The sequence below is a fragment of the Drepanopeziza brunnea genome (assembly GCF_022702325.1).
Source record: "Drepanopeziza brunnea f. sp. 'multigermtubi' strain 214-2 chromosome Unknown ctg2, whole genome shotgun sequence".
In the NCBI taxonomy this organism is placed as follows: Eukaryota; Fungi; Ascomycota; class Leotiomycetes; order Helotiales; family Drepanopezizaceae; genus Drepanopeziza; species Drepanopeziza brunnea.
In genome coordinates, this window is record NW_027094065.1 from 3875218 (window position 1) to 3898597 (window position 23380).

At 49.8% G+C, this 23380-nt stretch overlaps 7 protein-coding genes across 8 annotated transcripts; 3 read left to right on the top strand and 4 right to left on the bottom strand.

Annotated features, from left to right (window-relative positions):
* Positions 1–400: 400 nt before the first annotated feature.
* On the top strand, positions 401–2605 carry L3040_002156 (uncharacterized protein; the record flags this gene model as incomplete). The annotated part of the gene is made up of 2 exons (XM_007291983.2): positions 401–1079; positions 1173–2605. The coding sequence occupies 2 exons, from the start codon at positions 401–403 to the stop codon at positions 2603–2605; spliced, it is 2112 nt and encodes a 703-aa protein (XP_007292045.2).
* A 4663-nt stretch (positions 2606–7268) lies between these two features.
* Positions 7269–8829, bottom strand: L3040_002157 (uncharacterized protein; the record flags this gene model as incomplete). The annotated part of the gene is made up of 3 exons (XM_007291984.2): positions 7269–8586; positions 8639–8718; positions 8779–8829. 3 exons carry the CDS (start codon positions 8827–8829, stop codon positions 7269–7271), a joined length of 1449 nt encoding a protein of 482 aa, XP_007292046.1.
* Positions 8830–9417: 588 nt separating this feature from the next.
* On the top strand, positions 9418–11219 carry L3040_002158 (uncharacterized protein; the record flags this gene model as incomplete). 2 transcript variants are annotated; one of them, XM_066157040.1, is made up of 6 exons in its annotated part: positions 9418–9498; positions 9555–9626; positions 9679–10219; positions 10289–10505; positions 10555–10688; positions 10735–11219. In XM_066157040.1, 6 exons carry the CDS (start codon positions 9418–9420, stop codon positions 11217–11219), a joined length of 1530 nt encoding a protein of 509 aa, XP_066013034.1. The 2 variants fall into 2 exon arrangements, with proteins under 2 accessions (XP_066013034.1, XP_066013035.1); XM_066157041.1 differs by having other exon boundaries at positions 10412–10505.
* A 1084-nt stretch (positions 11220–12303) lies between these two features.
* L3040_002159 (uncharacterized protein) lies at positions 12304–13770 on the bottom strand (the record flags this gene model as incomplete). Its single annotated transcript, XM_007291986.2, has 1 exon — positions 12304–13770. One exon carries the CDS (start codon positions 13768–13770, stop codon positions 12304–12306), a length of 1467 nt encoding a protein of 488 aa, XP_007292048.2.
* A 936-nt stretch (positions 13771–14706) lies between these two features.
* Positions 14707–15960, bottom strand: L3040_002160 (uncharacterized protein; the record flags this gene model as incomplete). The annotated part of the gene is made up of 1 exon (XM_007291987.2): positions 14707–15960. The coding sequence occupies one exon, from the start codon at positions 15958–15960 to the stop codon at positions 14707–14709; it is 1254 nt and encodes a 417-aa protein (XP_007292049.2).
* Positions 15961–18661: 2701 nt separating this feature from the next.
* Positions 18662–19744, bottom strand: L3040_002161 (uncharacterized protein; the record flags this gene model as incomplete). The annotated part of the gene is made up of 1 exon (XM_007291988.2): positions 18662–19744. One exon carries the CDS (start codon positions 19742–19744, stop codon positions 18662–18664), a length of 1083 nt encoding a protein of 360 aa, XP_007292050.2.
* A 438-nt stretch (positions 19745–20182) lies between these two features.
* Positions 20183–22214, top strand: L3040_002162 (uncharacterized protein; the record flags this gene model as incomplete). Its single annotated transcript, XM_007291989.2, has 2 exons — positions 20183–22049; positions 22147–22214. 2 exons carry the CDS (start codon positions 20183–20185, stop codon positions 22212–22214), a joined length of 1935 nt encoding a protein of 644 aa, XP_007292051.1.
* Between the last annotated feature and the right edge of the window lie 1166 nt (positions 22215–23380).

A 23380-nucleotide genomic window follows, 5' to 3' on the forward strand; every position in this document is an offset into this window, starting at 1 on the left:
AATCTCAATGGTAGCACAACCGCTTGGAAACGCTAACATCTCGGCTAAGCTTTCACAGGCGTTGACGCTTGTTTATATCAACAGTATACTACTATAAGCATCCCGCTGTAGCAGTCCCAATCGGCTATCTATCTTTCTTCGCCAGAAGGCGTAGTTGAGATGTCGTGTCTGAGTCTTTGAGCCAACATACTAACAGCGTATGCGTCGTAGACAGTTTCATAAGAGTGAGAGGTAGAAGGAAAACAAAGGTATGGTGCTTTCGAAAGATCTTATGCCCGCCTTGTTTATCACGTGCCTCAGCCCTCTTTACCTATTTCTACAAACTCTCCCCAACAGCGCTTCTACTTCTTCATACCACCGCAGCTTATTTTTCTGCAAAACAGGACACTCAACCGTCAACATGGAACCACCTGCGTTGCCTGAGTCTCAAATGGGAAAGCACGCTAGCACTACCGAGTATTCCTCTACCGAGGATTCCCCGGTACCGCATCCTCATCAGGAAGTTGCGACGGAGAAGGAGGTGGAGCCGGAGCCGGAGCCAAAGCCAAAGCCAAAGCGGCGCGGTACTCCATACCCCTTCCCTGAGGAGCCTCAAGGTGATCAATCCCCCCGATCAAAGCATTCCTGGCAACTGTACGACGCCATGGTGGCCGAATCCCATCTTCACCGAGAGGGCAGCGCTTCCGAACGTCGATCTGCGCTCTACGGCAAAATGATCAAGCACCACGAGAGCGCCATCGATAGCAGCGAAGAAGAGGCCGGGGCCGAGGCTGACGACAACGGAGGAGTTCCCGACTGGATTGCGAAGCGTCGAGATCTCTACCAGAATGCGCAAGACTACCTCTGCCCTGAACTTGAAGCCGAGAATCAAACATCATTTGCGGCGCTCCCTCCAAGCCCACCTTTGGACACGAAGACGGTCATTACCGCCGCATACGCTGAGATCTCCGCCGAGTCTGCCACTCCTGAGTTCCATCCAGCTACTCCTGCTGAGAGCGCATCTTATGTCAGAAACATGGGATACCAACACGTCGAGAGCGACGAGGGCGTGGTTGAAGAAGATAGCAATGGAGCGTCAGGTACGCACCTCCTTTGAAGACGATCTTCACTGAGTAGCCTTATATTTAGCCCAACATCGAAGGAGAATGCTAACTTTAAAATTGATCTTACAGGACAAGTAAGCGTCTTTGAGATTGGTAGTGAGAGCAGTGAGAGCAGTGACAACGAGCAAGGACAGACAACTCGCGCTCCCCAAGTCCATACATCGTCGCCTGTCGAAGCTACACCGGCCCGCACTCCGTCTTCTACTTCGAACAATCAAGCCAATGTCGAGATCGGAAATATCCCAAAATCAAAGGTCCCTGAGACTTCGGCCGAGTATGAAATGAATTCCACCAAGGTCCAGCGAGGAGACTTTACACCACTCGAAAACACACCTCGAGTCCAGGTGCGACTCGAAGACTGGAAAACCTACCCGCCGATGCCCAATTCAGGCTTCCAGCTTACGTCTGACGCTCATGATCCTAAGTATGCACATGTACACGAAGAAACTGGCCCCACCATGGTCTCTCGCAGTATGGTCAGAGAACTCCTCAATGCTGATGGATCTGAGTCCAAGGGTGCTGGTCAAACAACTCCTGCCCGGAGCGCCATGCCTGGAGATGGTACATCAGAAGCCCCCAAGGAGAGCCAAACAGCAGCAGCGAGCCAGATCCCAACATTGGACTTCCTCGGAGTGAATATCCTTGAATGCAGTGGCGAGGACGACGAGCTCATGCATTGTAAGATTTGCGGCAAGACTCACATTGAGCCGGGACCTCCAGTCACTCTCGCGACCCGTGACCCGTGTGGAGCTTTTCTTCCGGACTGGTTCCCAATTGACAGAGTCCCCGATAGACCATGGGAATTCTTCCGGATGATGATCAACGAGGTCAAACATATCGAGGACATTGAGGCTGGGCGTGCTACATTGGAAAAGAGTTGGGACAAGGAGTATCACGACGAGCACCCAAAATGGCAGGCTATTGGTCACCCACAGGGCGGTTGGTGGAATTGTCGTACGGGACCCGAAGCAACTGCGGCCGAAAGAATGTGCAAGAAGTGCCATAAGCAAAAGCCCCTAGCCGACCCAAACAACCCCCCTCCAGTTTACTTTACGATGGAACAGGTTCGTAACCGGAAGAAATCTGCGATGGACTGGATGGCGAAGCATCAAGCGGCCTACGCGGAGAAGGTGAAGGCTGAGGCTTTGCAAATGATCCGAGACAATGCCGAACCTCATCCATCAATGCCTCCACGCCGGGCCTATACCGTTGGTGACCTCCAAGAGAATCAGTCTCCAGGAACTGCTGGCAAGGGTAAGGAGGTTGAGATTGGAGACGAGCCTAAGTCAGCGGAGAGGATGCTTCTCGAGGCAATGTGGAATCATAAAGGTCCATTGTCGACTCTCGTTATTCCGACGCCAGCCTCGCCGACCGAATCGACTCCTCCTGACGACGAGGGGCTGATGATGCGAACTCGATCTCGCGAGCCACTCCATAGCGCAAATAGCAGTCTCGGCTCTCAGCCCATCTCCTCGTTCCTCAGCAAGTCGCCCACGACTTAGGAGGTGGCGAAGAGAAGAGTCGTTGGTGATGATTGATGACTTTGAACTTGCACGAGCGTTTGGTTTGAGGGGATGTGTACCCAGGGATATGGATGCGTATGGCGTCTTTCGTGATTCGCAGCACTGTCTTTCTTTTCGTCATTTGCAGGATTGCACAGTATGGGCAGATTTACAGGGTTAGCAATGGTCACTCAACATGAGCAAGCACGGGCTATTCTTTCTTTGCTACGACGATGTAGCTAGGTGAAATGCAAACCAATGGCTTTTTCATATCTGTGCTTCCAGAGAAAGGTTTATGTCTCTTCCTAGGTGCGAGGTGGGAAATTTGGCTTGTTGGGGGGGGGGGTTGGCCTCTTTCTCTCTCTCTCTTTTCATACAGCGTCGGCGAGGTTACGAACTGCGAGATGCACAGAGCAAGAGCCAACCTACCGTACCTACCTAAGCCCGGTAATAATAGCTAGCTCGGTAAGCCAGCTTCCTGTGACCGGATACGTAGACCTACCGGTACCTACCTACCTACCTAGGTACCTTGCTTGCTTGCACCAAGCCCCAAGCCCCAACCCCCAAATACCAAATACCGGCACTACTACCTACCACCCACAACAGCCGAAGTCCGAGCGCGCAACTACGATATGCAACAAAAAACCCCCATTCAGAAAGCATCCAGCTGTCCTGCGTAAAAAGAAGTCCGGCTCCGGCCACCATCGATCCCCCCACCCCTCCCTCTCAAGCACCACCACCACCTGGGCCCTGGGGAGACGCGGGCCCGCAGAAAAAACAACAGCCCCTTCCTTGTCCTTCTCTCGGCTTCGCAACAACAACCACAACAACCACCACACGGAGGAGAGAGACAAAAGCAGCAACCGAGGTCCGAGAACTGCGATGTGCAACAAAGAAGAAGTTGGTCTCTCTATACGAGGGGGGGGGGGGGGGGGGGGGGGTACGGAGCAGTCGATAATAATAGATGGGTGCAGGTGGGTGGTAGGTGGGCACGGAGGTGGGTTAGGGTGGATGATGGGCTGATACAACTCAGGTACCGTACCAGTACGTATCAGTTCATTAGGGTATCATTATCCGGGCGGGGCGGGCCACCCGGTCCGAGGATAAGTACCGTAGGTAGTAGTACCGGTAGGTAGTACAATTACAAGTACAAGTACCGGTAGTACCTTACCGGCTGCACCGTCTCTTTTTTCAATCTGTGCCGCATGAGAGTAAGCAGTAGGCATGGTAGGTAGGTAGTAACGTTATCAGTGATGTTAGTTAGTCTCTCTACTTTTAAGCACGTAGATACCGGTACGGTACCTAGTCATTGATTTGCGAACAGGTACCTACCGTAGGTACTGTACTCGCACGGGAGCAGTCAACCAACGTGGCAAGACCGACTACTAGCGCATGCATACTTACCGATATAGGTACGGTAGCGACGCAATTCTGTGTCGAAGTCACGGCAGTACCTACCTACCGGTGGTTACGTGGTGCCCGGCATTCGACGTTGACCGTTTAGATCGTTGTACTACGTAGGTATCTTGCACGGAGGCTTCCGTGCGTTCTGTGTCGTATACCTACTACGTACGTACCTACTCTGTAAACCTACCAAAAAGTGGCTACGGGATGCGACGCACTGCTTGCTTGCTTGTACAGTAGTAGCAAGGGTTCGACTTGTCATTGGTGAAGATATGTATATTAATTATGGCTCCGGCGCAAGTTTCGATGTCCATGTACAGTACCGTACAGTACTTGGACCGCTGCGCAGTAAACGCACCGATCAATCAGGAAACAGAGACTACCGTATAGGTCGTAGGTACCTAGGTTACTCGCAAGCAGCCTTACCTAGGCGCCACTCTGTCGAGTCTACTGTATGCAGTACCGTACCGGTTAGGTACCCTTCTTTCCCTTCCCCTTTCCCTTTCCCTTTTGCTTTTGCTTCCAAAGAAACCTTCACAATCAGGCGCATAGCGTTTCATGCGAAGTTTCCCCTCCTTCTCCTCCTCCTCCTCCTCCTCCTCCTTCTCTCTACTTGCTACGTAGGTACTGTACGGATACCCCTCCGTAGACTGCTTTACCTACTCTGTACAGGAAGTGAGTGAGTGAGTGAGACAGTCAGTCCACGCCTCCACGGCAAGCCGTGCGCGCTGGAGACGGACCCAACGGCGAAACAGTAGCCCGGTCCAGCGAAAGAAAAAGGACGGACGACCAAGGGCGCACGCAGAAAGGCCAGCTTCGGGAAGCCTAAACGCTGCCCGCTCTCCGCCTGGCGTCGTTGCGTTCTGCTCCTGTAGCCGAGTGATGCATCCTTTTCTTTTTTTTTTTTTTTTCTTTTTTTCTTTTTTTTCTTTTCTCGCCTCTCTCTCTCTGCGTACCTTTGCTGGCTGCACCGCGCACGGCTTGCGAAGGACCTGTTTACGCCCGTCGACGGTGCGGTAGAGCAGGTACGGTAGGTATACTTACGGTACAGATCAATTGCGTAACGCGATCAGACGCGGCTGCCTTTCCAGCTCTGGAATCGACAGGGAAGGAAAGAACGTGTTGGAGATGAGGATTACGGTAGGTACCCGATAGAGGGGTACCGGTAAGTACCTAGGAGATGGAGAGCGCGGGAGCGGAAAGGCGGTGAGGCGCGGGGAGCAGGAAAAAGAAAGGAGAACTTTGATAAGGCTTGGAATGATCTTGTAAACGGCGATTCGATCGATTACCTACGGTAGAACGGTCTTAGACTAACTAGTAATGATCTTGTAACGAAAAGATGAGCTCTGGGTATGCATGAGAAAATGATTTAATCGATTTAACTGGTTTCGTTTCAGCTACGGTTTACATGATTTCACTCGTTCGCTCTCGGATTCTATGCAACCTCAGGCAGGTATCGATCGGCCTAGGGTGATTGATCCACTAGGTAGCGATTTGAATCTCTTGTTCCCGTCTCTTGAAGAGATCGTTGGTATTAGATAGATGATCAGCTGACTCTCCACAAGCTCGGCCATCGATTCTGCTACCTCCCTATGGCAAGGCGGTGTGGGTGACATACCGTATAAACGAGCGAGAGCGGGTTTGGGTCTGTCTAATCCTTGCGGCAAGCCTCTCTCTCTCGGCAGAATAATTCTACTGTAACGCCAGTTCATCATCCCCAAAGACGTACCTGTCTGTCTGTTCCTCTCCCTCACCCACCCACCCACTCACTCACTCACTCACGTGAATCAATCAGTTCCTCCGCACTTCGCAATCACATACGGTAGGGACGAAGTATCCCAACCGGACGCCCAGCGGATCCAAGCTGAGCGAGCGCAACGTGCCACAAAAGCATACCGTACTGTACGTACCGGTACCGTAGTACGTACGTAGGTACCTTAGGCCCACCCATCCACTCACCCACCCACCCACCCGGCAGCAGGCCAAGTCCGTACGGAGAGTTTTCTGGAAGAAGAGATCTAGGCCTTATATGTGCGATGTGCAACAAAAAAGACTGCTCGCTCTCGTTCTCGCTCTCGTTCTCGCTGAGCTGAGCTGAGCTGAGCTGAGCCATCCAGCGATCCATCCAGCCAGCCAGCGGGTCAGCCAGCGGGTCAGTCCTATAAAAAGAAAATAAGGAGAAGAAAAAAGCAGAAGAAATAGAAATAGAAGAAGAAATAGAAATAGAAATAGACAAGAAAAAAAAAAAAAAAAAAAAAAAAAAAAAAAAACCTGACTGCGTACCGAGAATCAATAGATACTAGAGGCGTGTCGTATCGTAGAGAAGTCTGGTCTGGTCTGCCTGCATACCTACACAGATACATTGTTGTCGAGATGGATAGAAAGATGATATGTACGGTATAGGTATATATAGGTACCTATAGGTATATATAGGTATATGCAAACTAGATATAGATAGAGATACCCGCCCTCTACCCTGCCGTACCCTACCCTACCGTACCTAGGTACGCTCATCACGAGATTCCCAACGGGGAGCAAAGAAGAAAAAAATAAAATAAATACATACATACATAAACAAATAAATAAATAAATAAATAAGCAAATGAATGAATAAATGCTCCTCGCAGCCCAGGTGCGAGAAAGGTAGAGGAGTGCGGCCGACAAGAGGAGGGAGGGAGGCAAGAGAGGACAGGTAGGTACCTACCTAGGTTACCTTAGGTTCTAGGCCCTGGTGCGACGTGCAACAAGGCTCCATTTTCACAAAAAAAGAAAAAAAGGTCTGGACCCAGCTTGCGAAATGCAACAAAAGGGGGGGAAAAGGGAGGGGGGGAAAGGGGGGGGCAGAGAAAAACCCACCAGGCCAACGTGCTATATCCGGATGATCACGTACCTACCTTAGGTACTGAGTATCGCGATCGATAGTCAGGTCAGTCAATCAATGAGAGAAGTGGCGGCCCCTTTCCAACCTCTTGATCTAGCGAGTTGATAATTGGAACGATATGATGGTGAAGGAAGAAGGGGCACATTCCACACAAGGCAATATACAGTTGTACTGAAGCCGTGAGAGCGAGGAAACATCGATAACGGCACCATCACACGCAAGACAGACATCACCCACCTCAAGAGACACGCGAGTATTGGATTGGAGAGCATGATTCAAATGTGTTCCGCGCAAATTATGCTCACTGATAACGCCATGCTTAAACCGATACGAGCAACCATTAAGACAACATTGACTGGCCACCCATTCTAGCCCTCACTACTCCGAGAAGTCGAATCTATCTGGCAGGACTATGGGCGCTACCAAAGTCCACGTATAAATCACGTAGCAAACCCATGCGCTGACAATCTTGACCCAACTAGCCCAGTATGTTCGTCCCACGGGCGCAAAATCGATGCCATCTTTCGTCGACTCTTCCATGTTCATCGTGAGCAGTGTGGCGACCCAGGTGGTGGCGAGGAAGAAGATAACATGAAAGAGGGTATAGTTGTACTGTGTGGAGTTGCGTTCGTCGTCCTTGGGACTATCGGCTCCGTTGTCGCTGTCGTCGTCGTCATCAAGGAGGGCATCTGCTGGAAGACTTCCCTCCTCGACTGCTTGGCGCAATGCTGCCGCGCGCATTTCACGACGGCTGTCCGGCTGTTGGGTGACTAAGTTGTGCTCATCTTCATCTGGTAGTCTGATACTCTTTCCCTTGCCTCCGAGGGCGACTCCTTGTGTAGCAGCCCGGGTGGTTGTGTATGCGACAGTCAACATCGTGACAACCGCACCAATAACAATCGAGGTCGTGCGTGTTCCTCGGGTGCCAGCTCGGATGAGGGGGTTACAGTGCTTATCATCTGGCTCCATGGAAACAGCGGACATCGTAAGGTATGTGCAATAGACCGCGACCATGGCGGACTGAGCGAGACCAGCCTTGGGATTGTATTCCTGGACCGCGGGGTGAACGGAGACGGCCGAAACGACGAGAAGAAAAATCAAGTTGAGGGTGATGGCGGTTTGGTTCATGGAGCAGCCGCCGGCTGCAAAGAAGATGTACTGGATAATGGTCATGGCGATGGAGGCCGCATACATCCCGAGCGTCGATCCAATGAGAATTCCCCTCCAAGCCTGGGAGTCTTTTGCCTCTATCTGTTCCAAGCAGTATTCGGCCCAAGAGTGTGCGAGATCGACCAGCAGAATGAGGCCGAGAAGTAGAAAGGCCGTAGCTCCTGCGAAGGAGATGTAGTTGCCCCATACAAAGAAGAAGGAGTCGGGTACGAGGAACGAGACCACAATCAGGGCGAGCCAGGCAATAATCTTGGGACCCCAAAAGCCGTTCTGTATCGCTGCGCGAGGATTCTTGGAAGAGTTCACGCCCAGTAGGATAAAACCCATTATCATATGAAAGATTCCCAGAGCGAAGTTGATTCGGTGGACGGCAACCCAGCCGTAACAAGGACCGTTCGGACAGACGATCTCCATGTAATCCAACGTCAAATTTTGGAGTTTGTTGATCGCCCATGGCGTCAGCATTATCCATGATAGGATCGAGTTTATTAGGAGGAGGAGGGCGTATGCGATTCGGGTGGCAACGCTACGATATATTGAATTAGAATGCGAGCTGCCTTCGAGAGAGCTAGACTGACCTGTTGCCGCATTTCCCACATGCGCTACAGACTGCAGAGCATGTAGCTGCACCGCAACAGCTTGCCATAAATCCTACCACCTGTTGATAATCAGTGTCTGCATGTCTGCATGTCTGCAGGACCTGAGAGCCTTGACGTACCGTTCCCAAGCTGGGTACTGCCAGCAGTGGAATAGAGAGTAGAGCACCCATAATGCTAGCTGGCGTAGAGATGCGTCTTGCTCGATATCCAGTCAGTGATGAATGCGATGCGATGCGATTCAAGTCGATTCAACGCGATAGGGGGTGGAATGAAGATGCGAGATGGAAACCGAGAGATGTCGAGGTGAACGATGAGATCAACAACAGAGTGAGACACAGAGAGAGCCGCATGATTCCGTAGTGGCGGCGGGTAGACTACGGCGATTATTTTACGGAGTATCATATTGCCGGATTCCGATCGGCGGCGGGGCAGGGGTGGTGATACAGTTCCGTAAGTATGGAACTCTCCGTCCGTAACGGAGATGGCGCATCGGTCATGGTCGGATACTGTCGTGTTGCGCACTGTTGCGTCGTGTCAGCCCCAATGCCTACTAATCTATGATTTCAAAGGCCATCGCCATCATCCCGTCCAATTGATCTACCATCACCATGATCACCCTCTGCTGACCCTTTTTACTCCTCTTCTCTTCTCTTCGCAATGCTATGATAGCATCTAGAAAACAGAACACGACAAAACACCGGCCTCGATACAGTACAGATAAACAAACAGACAGATACAGACAGATACGCTGTGCGACCATGTCCGACAAGCAATTCCATAGAGCGAAGATCATCTCGAGTATTGCTGCGACAGCAATCTCGCTGGCATGTGGCTCTAATGTAAACAGAAATCCTCTCTACCCATTCCAAAGCGGTAACTAACTCAATAACACCAGTACGTCTATTCGGCATGGGGGCCTCAATTCGCCGAGAAGCTGAAGCTCTCCTCGACGGAGCAGAATCTGATAGTACCATTATGATCCCTCCCGCAGCTGCAGAACATCTGCTAACGCTGGCCAGGGGCTCTCTGGTAACCTGGGCATGTATTCGACGGGCATACCAGTTGGAATACTGGTCGACACGAAGGGACCGCGGCCGGCCGTGGTGATCGGGGCTATCTTTCTGGGCTTGGGGTACTTTCCTCTACACCAAGCATACGATAGGGGATCAGGATCTCTACCACTACTGTGCATATACTCATTCTTGACGGGTTTCGGGGGATGTGCTGCGTTCGCAGCGGCTATCAAAACATCCGCCTTGAACTGGCCTCATCACCGAGGGACTGCTACTGCATTCCCCCTCGCCGCCTTTGGGCTCAGCGCATTCTTCTTCTCGATGTTTGCGCAATTCGTGATACCCGGATCTACGGGCGATTTTTTGAAGCTCCTCGCATACGGCACGTGTGGAATCGTAACCATTGGATTCTTCTTCCTCCGAGTCTTGCCTCACCCCCACTATACAGCAGTTCCGGTTGGCCCTGGGAGATCCGAATCGAATAGACTGCAGAGATCAAAGTCAGAGGAGGCTAAGCATCGGCTTCAATCGTCACGAGATGAACCAGGTAGGCCAGCTCTTAGCCCTCGTCATTCGCGCATCTTAGGACTGCATACCCTTAACCATTATCACGTAGGAGTCGAGGTAGCCGAAGGAGTCAATACCGATACGGAAACCTCCTCTCTGATGTCCAAAATTTCCTCGAGCCCTGGGGATGAACCCGAACAAAACATTATGAAGAACCACGCTTATCGTGTAGATATCCGAGGATTCAGGATGCTTCCGATGATCGAATTTTGGCAACTATTTATTCTCATGGGTATCTTGACCGGCGTTGGCTTGATGACCATCAAGTGAGTTTAGCCTGTGAGCTGAGCGAGCCCTGTTGCTAATGTCTGGTAGCAATATCGGCAACGATACGAAAGCCTTGTGGATCCATTTCGACGACTCCGTCACCGATGATTTTGTAAACAAGCGTCAGGCCATGCACGTATCAATCCTGTCCGTATGCAGTTTCGTCGGACGACTCATGAGTGGTAAGTCCTTTCATCGCAATCTTAGCTATGATGCTGAAATGACTAGGTGTCGGATCCGACTTTCTCGTCAAAATTCTCAGAGTCTCTCGTTGGTGGTGCCTCACCATCGCTGCCTTGGTCTTCCTCGCCGCTCAAGCCATAGCCCTCTCTGTCGAGAATCCTCACCATCTGATTTTGGTCTCCAGTCTCACAGGTATCGCCTACGGTTTCCTTTTCGGATGCTTCCCATCACTTGTTGCTGACGCTTTTGGTGTTTATGGCTTGAGCACCAACTGGGGCTGTATGACTCTGAGTCCAGTCATCAGCGGCAACATCTTCAACTTGTTCTATGGAGCGGTATATGACAAGCACAGTATCCTTAAATCAAACGGAGAGCGTGAGTGTACTGAAGGCTTGGCATGTTACCGAAGCGCATACGTCGTCACAATCTTCTCTTGTTTAGCGGGGCTAGCACTGAGTTTGTGGAGTATTTGGCACAGCAATCAGAAGCGCGAGAAAGAGGAGAAAGAATATGGAGAGAGAGACGCCTGATCTGGAAAAGGCGGCGCAATCACCAATCAGTAGACAGGCACTGGGTAGATCACGCACACGGTGAGCGGTACAGATATGGGGCGGAGTTTCTCTAGAGGCACGATTTTCTTTTTTGGGGTGTGAGTTAGCTAGGAGCGTTTCAATATACCATAATTCATTTTCCCTGTATTTTGTACTGTCATCTATCCGTCCTGTTGCTCTTTCTTGCATGCGTTATCAACCTGGGGACCTGGACAAGGGCTACCGTATCTACCCTATCTCCAGGTGCAGTCGCCATTCCGAAGGCGAGTTGCTTCGAATCCTGTGACCAGCCTAAAAGTTTTCTTCGTCCCCTTTTTCTATATTGCTCAATACGTTCCTCAGTAAAAAAAAGAAGAAAAAAAGAAAAGGCCATGAAATTTCAAACATGTTAATACTCCATTTTTGTTTGACACTCTGTGGTTCATTCCCTAAAGCCAGAAAGTACAACGCTACAGAATAAGTATTTTCAACCCCAGGCCAGGCGAGAGAGGCAAACCAAACCAAACCAACCTCCCTCTCATTTGCTAGCTAGCTCGTACACCTCTTCCTCTTCCAATACCCTTACCCTTACCCTTACCCTTACCCTTACCCGCTCGCACATCTTTATGGAATTCTTCTCGCATTTCCAGCCTCCAGAGTGCATGCCTTAATCGTCACCCCTTTCAGGCTTTGAACTCCCACCAACCTCTTCAACTCCTCATCATACGATAAGAGGCTCTGGCCGCCTGCAATCGTATCGTAGGCACCACCATCCCCGGCCCCATTTTCGGGTCCGTATCGCCCATCCAGCCACTGGTTTTTGCTTTGAGAGGATATGCAGTCTGGTTGATGGTGCACATAAAAGGCGAGTGGAGCTGACAGGACGCGATTACAAGTATATCTATCGGTAAGTCAAGAACAGTTGATTTCATGAATTCGTTGAGGCCGCCTCCAGGTTCACGGGACTCGATGGCCGTGAATGAATAGGCTGATGGAGAGCTGAGAAAATCCATGCCCAGCAGCTGAAAAAGCAGAATCGTAGCATGTTGGCAAGCCGAGAGTGACTTCTACGGGAGCGAAAATCTCACTCCCAGTCCTTCTCCATCCTCCATTCATCCCCTTTCTTCCTTCCCACGTCAACCAAGTTACACTCTCTGTGTCCCCACTTCTCGGCGTAAACATTCCTCCCTACATCTTGCATCAGCTCTATCCCTCTTTGAAAACCATCCGGGTCCCGATAATACGGCTCTTGCTGGCCTCCGTGCTGTCGGACCTGCCAGTAGAGCCGTCCACCACCGCCAAAATGGGCCTTGTGCTTCTCCATTTTCTGCACAATGATCCGAAGCTTTGAGAACGTGGGTGAGTTCGCTGTATCCGAAACCCAGTTTTGCGCGGTCTCTTTGTCGCGGGCACGTAGTACTGGACTTGCAGCCGCTTTGGTAGCGGCCATCAATCTACTTGCCTCTTCGACTGCGGCTTGCTTTTCCTTCTCGGCCTCTTGCTCCTCCTCTTCGGCCTGCCCTTTAAACACAAAGCTCGGTTCGACCCCAGCCGTTCGGTATAGGTATATCAAATCATCCATGCTGTCGGCCACATCGAATACCCTACCAGCCTGAACGTCCCCATCGCCCAACTCATACCCATACATCTTCAACCTCTCATGCATATCGCAATCAGTATTGTAGTAAGGAATAGCAGCATCCCAGCCGCCTACTGCTTCAAAGGCAGCAGTATTAACAAGCGCAAGCCGGTCGTAGGAGAAGAATCGGAGGGCCCACGTCTTCGAGGGGTCTGTAGAGTGGATATCGTGCCCTGATGTAGCATTTCGCAAACCCTCAACTGCCAACACATACAAGGACTTGTATCCAGAGTTCTCCCCCTCGTGTGAAGTCGAATAGTTCTCCTCGAACGGCAGTACCACAACGTCCATATGTCCCCAGAAATAGCTAGCCCACTTCCTCTCGATGGCAGTATACAAGAAGAAGTTCTGCATCTGAGCGAAGGTAAACAAGGTCGGTGTCGGGACCACATTGACTCCCAACATGCCCAGCCTGGTATAGTTCAAGAAGAAGGGGTTCTGGAGCCCTAGCAGCCCCCTCTGATTCGACTGCATGGTCCCGGTGTTCTCGACCACATAAATGTCCTCCGGCGGCCACCCAGCCGTGATATAAGAAACGACCGTCTGTTGAAGCAATAGCCAATTCCTCGTAAATCCTATAAAGAGCGGCGTGTTCTCGGCGACATGGGGATTTGGCGGGGTGTTCCATGGCGGGATTGGCGGCAGGTCTGCCGCAGAGTGCGCGGCAGCGGCGACGGGGAAGTTGTCGACGACTGGAGGCTGATCGTATACCCGTTCGGGTTTATGTCTATACTTCGCTGTTGAAGGGCCACCGGGTGGTGGTGGTGTCGGCGGAAGGGTAGGCGTTCCGAGCTCGAGAGAAATAGGGGCAAGGGAGACGCTCAAGCCACTGCGGTGGGTGAAGGTCACAAATAACAGGAAGAAAAGGGCGAGGCCAGCAACGATCGCAGACCGCGGGCGCAGGACCGCCATTGTCGTGATGCAACGGAGTGGCGATTGGAAAGGTCGAGATTTCGAGAGAAATATTTCAAAAAATCAAGGAAGGGACGGACTGGCCCGGCCGATTCCACTCAGTAGTACGACCTCGACTCGAATATGTGAGTACGTATTAAGAGCATCGACTGGAGAAGCAAACAAAAATACAAAAGCTTGCATTATGAGAGAAAGGAGAAGAGGTAAAAAATAGACGGAAAAAAAAGCAATAACGCTAGAACGCGGCCAACGAAGGGAGAAAGTGGCTAGCAGCTAGCTTGCTTTGCAGAGGTCAGACCCTGGGGTCCTCTTCTGTCAGATCACCCGGAAAACACCAGATATTCCAGATGTGCGATATGAATTCCTCGGTGTGCATGTCACGGACAGATATTATCGCAGATTTTTGCTAAAATCTCGAAATGAAGTATTAATTGGGCTGCACAACTTGTTAGTCGAGGCTATAGCGAGTTGATGTAGCTAGCATATGGTAGGTACAGCAAGGATACTACGACAAAAGGCCGCATATGAGACCACAATGCTGTGTGTTAACCCAGCCAGGAGACAGCAGTACAGCGAGTATTACATCGAGGAATGCGAAGGCGAAAAGGGGCGTGGGTGTGGAGATCGAGGTCGAGGCAGAAGTGAAGAGCTTGATGGATTCGTTGCAGAGAAAAATCGACTCGAGAAGGAAGCAGCAAGGACTCTGAAGTCGTAAAAGGTACAAAATATTCTATTCTTCAGAAAGATTCTCCCTATCGTCGTGCTATGCATTCTCAGTTTGGTGATTACTTGGCTGCCCTACTTTACTGAGCCAATTTAAGCGAAGTCAACATCCATCAGATTGTCCGAGCAGGTGCAATCGCCCGCTCTAAAATCTAGCAACCTTGGCTGTATCTAGTTTCTATTATATATCAAACATCATCCAGATTCAAAAGCCTAGAAACTTCTCCCCTTATCATAATCTGTCCCATTCTTCAAGCCCATCCCATTCCTCACCCGATCCTCTGCCTCCACAACCCTTTTCGGCAACATATACCCAATGCCAAAGAACACAAACAGCGCCCACTTCCACCTGAAGGGGTTGAAGGCAATGCAAAACGCAAACCACCAGATCAACTCCAGGTACGTGAAGAAATCAAAAGCGCCAGTCGGAGCAAACGTTTTCAGCATGCGCGTCATATCGATCCATCGCTCCATCCAGTACGATTTCGGACGAGTCAAAGGATCGGAGAGGAACATAAGGAGGATACGCGTGTAGATGCCAATGTGCCAGTTTCCGACCGAGCCGATCGCATTGATATACGTGCAGTTGATGGCCGAGACGGAGACATGCTCTGGCGGGAAGGTCTGGAGGTACCAATTCGGTGGGTTGTAGGGCTCGACGAAAGAGTCATCGGGGAGAAATTTGAGGCTGGGTCTCTCGAAGCCAGTGGCCATTACCACTATATCAGCTGGGATGACTCTCTCCCGTCCGGGGCCGTTGGCGGGGACGCCTTTACCGCGGTGGTTGAACTTGATGCCGCCTTCCGTGAAACCAAGGATGTCACCTCGAAGCCACTCTGCTTCGCCTGATCGGATCTTGTCCATGACATCCGAGTTGACCATCGGTGTACCGGTGTAAAGACCATGGTCGGTTGGAGCAAGGTCCTCGAGGTCACGGTAAAAGAATTTCTTGAGCAAGAGCTCCGGGATCCAGGAGAGGACCGTCTCACCACCAAAAATGTTAAGCGACAACAACACGTTAATAACTGCATGTCGGGGGATGATCCACTTGTCGCTCCTCGCTAAGATGAACACCTTACCCGCCTCCTCGTGAGCTGCAAACTCCAATGCTTCGACAGCACTTGCGCCGCCGCCAATAATCACCATTTTCTTTCCCTTGACTTCCTTACCCGTCAAGTCGCTCGAGTGGCAGATTTCTCCCTTGAACCTGCTCTTTCCAGGCATTTGCGGCATTTTTTTGTCCCCACAAGTTCCGACGGCAGCGATGATGCCATCGAAGCGTCCAAGGGAGGTGTCGTTGACGACCCATTGCCCTTGCTTGTCTTTATATACCTTCTCGACTTTCGTATCGAATCTAGTCTTGGATTCGAGGCCATATCGTTTCCACAGCTCCGTAATCTGGGAGACGATCTGCTGGCGATTGGGGTACCCACCTTGCCAACGGATGGAAGGGTGGAAGCGGTACATAACGCTGTGGATTTGGAGGCCAGATGTATTGTTTACTCGCTGTGCAACAAAGGTCAGCCATCTCCCAGTCCCAGTCCCATCAGCTCAACAAGGGATAGCTCCCAGTCAAAGAAACTATGTTGACATGGTAGGAGGGTCCAAAATACTCACACTCCAAATACCGCCCAGTTGTGTCCTAGGTCCAGCTTCAAATATCTGCACATCAAATCCATGTCCGACACAATGACTTGCGGCAGCCACTCCTGTCAGGCCCGCCCCAATAATCGCAATTTTGGGCCTACCAAGATCTGCTCCCGGGCCTGGTGCTTCCGGAGACAAGAGCTTGTCCAGGAACCATTGTATCAATTGATAGAATAAAATGAAGGGGTGGAATATTAGGCTCTCCATTGTAAACAACCCAAGCGAGGAATAAATTGGTAAAGAAGATTTTGGGAAGGATAAAGAAGAGCTGGACGGGAGCTGGGCGGGAGCTTTGAGGTTCTGTTCGAATTTTGTTCGAGGTCTAAGAGAAACAACCCTTCGGAAGCTATGACGTAGGATTGGAGCTTTCATTTGCACGTGAAAATCTGGAACGGATTGGATTCGCGGCTCATATCGCAAAATTTGGGAGGATATGTGAAACTGTGTATGTAAATTCAGTTGCGTACGTCCAATTGAAGAAACCTCAAAAGACCGCATCCCCCTCCCCCCTTTTTTTTTTCTTGGCGCACCCAGAATTCTACTACGAATGTACCGCCAAGCTGGCATAGGGCAGCTTTTAGGACTTCATAATCTATGAGGGCAGAGAAATGGCAGGGCTCGCGGATCATTCATTGGTAAGGCTAGATCGATTCTCCCTCAGATTGGTGGCACAAGAGCCTCTGGGTTGTTGCTCTACCAAGCTAAGCGAGCTGTTTAGCGAGAGAAACTACGCGAACAAAACAGATCCTGAATCGACATAGTCAACGCGTCTTTTAAGGGCTTTGAGTACGAGTCACTGCAAGACATAGGACCCAGCGTGACCCTTCAGAGTTCTGTCGACACATGAGCGATACGGCTCATATCCCGCGGGAACTTTGAAAACTCCCATGAAAAGACTGCAACCGGCAATTGACGTCAAAACAATCAGAATGATGTAGTAATGTTTGTACTCGCGCAAGTGTTAAAGTTGTCTGGAGCGTGAATATCACGCACTCTCTGTTCTATTCTCTCTAATCCTTTCACCAGTCATTTTCACCTCTATATTCTTCAGTACTGGCGCCCTTGAGTTAGCGCTGGCGCATTGTTACACCCTGTGAGCGTGACTGCCATGCGCTCTCTATCGATTTTTCCTGTCTACTCTCCACTGGAACCTTTAAAATGAACCATTCTCTTGTAACGGATTGCACCAAGAGTGGAAACTGTTCTAATCATGTGAGCCCAGAGCGTGCATGGAGCAAGCTTTGATATTACTATCATCAGATTGTGTATCGATTTCGTATGTCAAAGGTTTAGATTAATATTCTTAGACCACTGGCTTCGCCCCAAGGTCTTGCATTGTGTATTTTACGCTCTTGATGGACATTAATAACATTCGTGACTTCGAGAATGGAAATTTTGTTGATAACGAACGGATGTATCGTTTCGTGACTTCTTAAAAACATAATTGGAAAGATATTTTATGATGCAGAGCAGTCTCAGAATAAAAGCAATCAGCAAGAGACAACAGCTACTTAACTTTCATAATCTCGGTCGAGCAGAAAACTATCGGAGTCTAAATTTTCTGAGTAGCTTGAATGTAAGCTCCTGGGAACAGTCGCCCATTTGTGACTTTTCTACAGTTCGTCAGGAATCAAGAATGATAAGTCCTGGGTTAGATTTCATCAAACTCAGATAGTATTCACCTGGTGCAGAGAAGCCGAACTGTTAAATTTAAGAAACTAATATCTCTGCTGATAGCTCAAGAAACGAAAGTTTTCCAATAGCATTGTATTGAACCTCCGACGTTCCCATCAATGAAGGTGCGACGTATGTACAGTATATCAATGCCCATGCCTTCTCTGAGCATAATATTTGAGCACTGAATGGGCCTGGATATCTGGACCACGAACGTAGTATCTTGGTCTACGAATAGGATAGTTGGGTTTTGGTCCGCAGGAGTTCAATCGAAGGGGGTACTTAACTTGGTAAAGAAAGAATTCTGAAATTTAGGGGCCCAAGAAAAAACAACCGCGATCAGTTACCAGGTAAATACCTAAACGATGAGCAGAGAAGAAAGATTACGATCATTAAATATGAAAAGAATCCGCTTTTACGTATGTAAAGTCAAAATTTGATTGCAGAAATGGGAATAATACTAACAAGAAAAGTCGACTATTTCTTTCATTTATGATAGAATGGAAAGTGAAGCGCAGAAAGAAGGGGGGTTAAATCTTGGCTGCGAATGTGTAAAGAGAAGGGAACCAAAACAAAACTTTCATATTGTGTAAATCGGTGATCATGACTCGCTTTTTTGAAATACTATACGATATTGGCCTCGAGTGCTTGAAGCTATTATTCCCGGCCAAGAAGCTTGATGTTGGACTATTCCGGCTTTGAAGAAGAAGTTGAGGTTTTCCCTACTAAGAAATCGAACAAATCACTCTCCAAACATGAGTTCGACCACCATGGACTTAAGAGACCAACTCAAGAGTCCGCAATGGGCAGGGAGACGGTATGAGCGAATATATTCAACCATTAGCAGCTACCTCCGCCCTCTATCCCGCCTGACATTATCCAAAATCTTCATCTTCTTCTGTAGATGTTGTCCCACCCCCTCCCCACTACTCTTGGTCCCATCTGTAGCAGGTCTCTTCCTACTCTTCTCAACCGCGCCGCCCGCCCCCGACTTCCTCGTAGTCAACCTCTCGATGCGATCGATGCCCTCGCCCAAGCCCCTCCACTCCTCCCCACCATAGCCCGCATCTTTCCTTGGCTTTTTTGCGCGATCCTTCTTACTCTCCTTCGGCAGACGCACATAATTCCTTTCTTCATATTCCTTTCTCTCGCGCTCATCCATCTTCTCCTTCTCGCTCTTGCTTCTGCGTCCTCCACTCACAATCGTGGAACCAATGCTGGGCTCTGCCATTGGAGCTGCAGAGAGTTCAGTGCTAACGAATTCGTCCAGGGTCGCAGACTTATTGGGTTTCTTCGCTTCCTTCTCACGGGGGGCAGAGGTAGTAGGCATGGCTGTTGCTTGAATACGGGGGGGCTTGTAGACACCATCGTGAGAATTGCGCTTATAGTTCGCCTCTACGGCTGCTGGACGCACGAAAGAGGTCGGGTTGGGTCTGTATTGCAGGTCGTCGATTTCGCCGCTGTTCAGCGCAACACCGTTTGAAGACTCCGCATCACTATCTTTCTCAGAGTCGTCGTTGTCGTGAGCAGGCTTGCTATGTTTCTGTGTAGCAGCCATTTCGTCTGTCCGCTTCGCATCATCTGCTGCGCGAAGCACTTTGTCGATTTGGTACTTGAGCTTGCTCTCCAGCGGCCGTACACCTTTCTCTAAGTAGACTTGCAGCTCTACCAGCTTTTTGGTGACGGAATTACTGAGATATTCACCATCGTCGTCGTCGTCGCTGCCAGATCTGCGGTTGCGCAGCTTGAGGAGTATGAGAAAGGCGAGGTTCTGGAGGTAGGAGAGGAAGAGCTCATTCTTCACATCCAGCAGAGAGATGCCATCTTTTGGAGGAATTGGTGCTTTGAGATTTTGCGAAGATTCGGATGCGGAACTTAATGCTTGCTGCAGAGTATCCAGCAATGCCACAAATGTTGACTTGGTGGCCATCTTGAGGTTGGTCCAGTAAAGAAGTTCTAGTTGACAAGGTCTGGGGAAGAATTTGGTGCACATCGGACAAAAATTGATCGACGTACCGGTACCAAGGGATCAGCGGGAAAAATATTTCACCGAGTCCGGTGAGAAAGAGCCAGCTATCAAATAAGTAGGTCCCTCCTTAACCTCTTATACTTCCACAACATCACACCTTATTTCGACATTGACTGTTGACCATCGCCGGGCCGGCAGACGATTCCATTTGGAAATAGAGAGAAAGTTTAAGCTTCCAGATATTTATTACAAAACAACTTTGCGCAGGAATCTCTGCAGCTTCGACCCGTAAGCCGTATCCCCTCCAGTTCATGGCTACCAGAACTCACCGACAAAGGACATCTACGTGTTGTTCTTCAGATCACAGCAATTGATATATCTCTGCAGTCACTATTCGAAATGCGTTTGAGAGGCTTTTCGCCGTCCGCGGCGCTTCTTGCAACCCTCCTCGTTGGCCCCGATCTGTCCTCGGCCTTCTACCTTCCTGGTGTTGCGCCAACCACATACAAAGAAGGAGACATTGTTCCTTTGAATGTCAATAGCCTCAAACCCGTAGGATCGGGTCAAGATGGTCAATTACGATCCGTTGTATCCTTCAATTACTATCATCCAGCCTTCAAGTTCTGTAGGCCGCAGCAAGGCGGACCGCAAGAAGTGTCGGAAAGCTTGGGCAGTATCCTTTTCGGAGACCGGATCATGACCTCGCCCTTCGAGCTCAAGATGGGCACGAATGAGACGTGCAAAACGCTGTGCGCGGCAACGTATGATCGGAGCTCGGCTCGTTTCGTCAATAGAAGGATAGCACAGGGATATGCGCTGAACTGGCTGGTGGATGGACTGCCTGCTGGACAGATGATTGAGGACGAGGTTACGAACACGAAATTCTACAGCCAGGGTTTCTCGCTGGGTGGTCTAGAAGAGAACGATTTGGCACTGAATAACCACTACGATATCCTCATCGACTATCATGAGACGTCCGCCGGGCAATATCGTGTTGTGGGAGTCATAGTACAGCCAGATTCGCGGAAGGCATCATCGGATGAAAAGCAAGGTTCCACTTGTGGATTGGGGGGTCCCAGACAGGTTCTGGATGAGAGTACTGAGACAGAAGTCACTTTCACGTACAGCGTATACTGGGTGCCTTCCGCAACTGCCTGGGCTACAAGATGGGACAAATACTTGCATGTATTTGATCCAAAGATCCATTGGTTCTCGCTTATCAACTCGGCTGTCATAGTTGTTTTCCTGACTATTACTGTGGTCTCGATCCTCATGCGCGCTTTAAAGAAGGATATCGCCAGATACAACCGTTTGGACTCGATCAACCTGGACGACTTGTCTGGAACCTCTGCTGTTGCCGAAGATGGAGTTCAAGAAGACTCTGGCTGGAAGCTTGTCCACGGCGATGTATTCCGTGCACCAAGTTCTCCCCTAATATTGAGTGTACTCCTGGGGAATGGCGCTCAGCTCTTCGTCATGACCGGCTTCACCATCGCCTTCGCCCTCCTTGGTTTCCTATCACCCTCAAACCGTGGCTCACTCGGCACGATCATGATTCTCCTCTACACCATCCTCGGCTTTATCGGTGGCTACGTTTCAGCCCGTGTCTACAAGTCCTTCGGTGGCGAAAGATGGAAGATCAACATTGCCATGACACCAATCCTTGTCCCTGGCATCGTTTTCGCTACCTTCTTCCTGCTTAACCTGTTCCTCTGGGCCAAGCAATCCTCTGGCGCCGTACCTTTTACAACCATGCTCGTGCTCGTCGCCATCTGGTTCATCATCTCCATGCCCCTCTCATTTGCCGGATCCTGGTTCGGATTTCGACGAGCACCCATTGAGCCTCCTGTCCGAACCAACCAGATCCCCCGCCAAATTCCGCCCGGAACAGCATACATGCGCCCTATCCCGTCGATGCTGCTGGTCGGCATCTTACCATTTGGTGCCATCTTCGTGGAGCTTTACTTCATCATGTCGTCCATCTGGTTCAGCAAGGTATACTACATGTTCGGCTTCCTGTTCCTGTGCTATGGACTCATGATCATCACCTGTGCCGCTGTTACAATCCTGTTAGTCTACTTTCTGCTATGCAGCGAGAATTACCACTGGCATTGGAGGGCGTTCATGGCAGCAGGCGCGTCCGCGTTCTATGTTTTTGCAAATGCGCTGTTGTACTGGGCGACGAAGTTGAGCACTGGGATGGCTGGGACCGTCCTGTACATTGGGTATAGCGCGCTGATTTCTTTCTTGTTCTTTATTCTCACCGGTATGTTCATTCCCCCCATTTCACCTCATCTCACCTCCTTTCTGTCAGCCTCATGTCTCTTCTCTCATTTTGAGAACGAGATGTTAACGACCCATAGGCTCAATCGGCTTCTTCGCCAGCTGGGCATTCGTTCAGAAGATCTATGGATCTATCAAAATCGACTAGACGCTTTCAAGGTTCGGGATGGGGAGCTGGAATGCCGAAGCGACCATTTGAAAAATAGAAAATGCCTTGTATTATAAGATCCAAGTCTGAGGTTTCTCGGATATTTGTTTGCCTGAGAGTGCCTTTGAGATGGCGTTTTGAGCATGGTTATAGAGGCTGTATGAATGAATGTCACGGTACGGTAGAAAATTGAGAGATGTTCTCTTGTGCGTTCTGCTATTCGGCTCGTCGACTCCGCTCAACGACGTAAGTGAATTCTTCTAGAATCTCGGGAGGCGAGTTGTAAGATCTTGCAGCACGCACATCATCCCCGAACCACACCATATGAAGATTACGGGCACCAACGGACGGAGTACCTCAAGCACCGTATACCGTAGATTGGTAGGCGTGGGTTTGGGTCTAACCGTTTCGGGAAGCCCGTTTTGGCAGAATCTTAACATATGGGGATCGATTAAAGCGTCATGAGGCCATAAGGCAGAAACAGGCACACACGCATTAGACAGCCACTCGGGCGCCGAACCTCCGACGGAGCTAATCTCAATCGAGTATAGCCTACATCATTCCCGCATTAACTACTCCGTAAACGATTGACTAATAAACGCGCTCATAAAATCGGCTAAGTCGCTAAACTCCGATACTTAATATAAAAATTCGAGTTCAAATCGAATTTAAAGTTTCGCTCGTGATTGACTTGATTCGAATATCACGTGCGAAGCTCGTTAAGCGGCCGCTAGCTTCGGCTAACTAATCTTTTATTCTTTTAACTAAGGCCTGCTTGCTAGCACCGTATAGTAACAAAAAGAAGGCTAAAAGCGGAAGTTTGAAGAGCCTTACGTGCACGCTCGAATCAACACGTGACGTAACAATAAGCGTAAAGCTTTTTCAATATAAGTAATAGTTTATCTCGAAGTAAATACACGTTATCGATAAAAGGCCGAAATATCTTATAATCAGTTAAATTAAAGAAATAAAAATAAAAGTAACGTAAAAGAAGTCGAGCGCACGTGCTTAGTATTATAAAAAAGCTAAAAATAGTTTTTATTTCGTTGAATTTGCTTAAGTCAAACGGCGAAGGAAGTAGCGAGAAAAGTGGCGAAAGAGGTGGCGGAAAAGGTGGCGGGAGAAGTGGCGAAGGAGGCTGTGTTATGCGTGTATGCCTGTTTCTG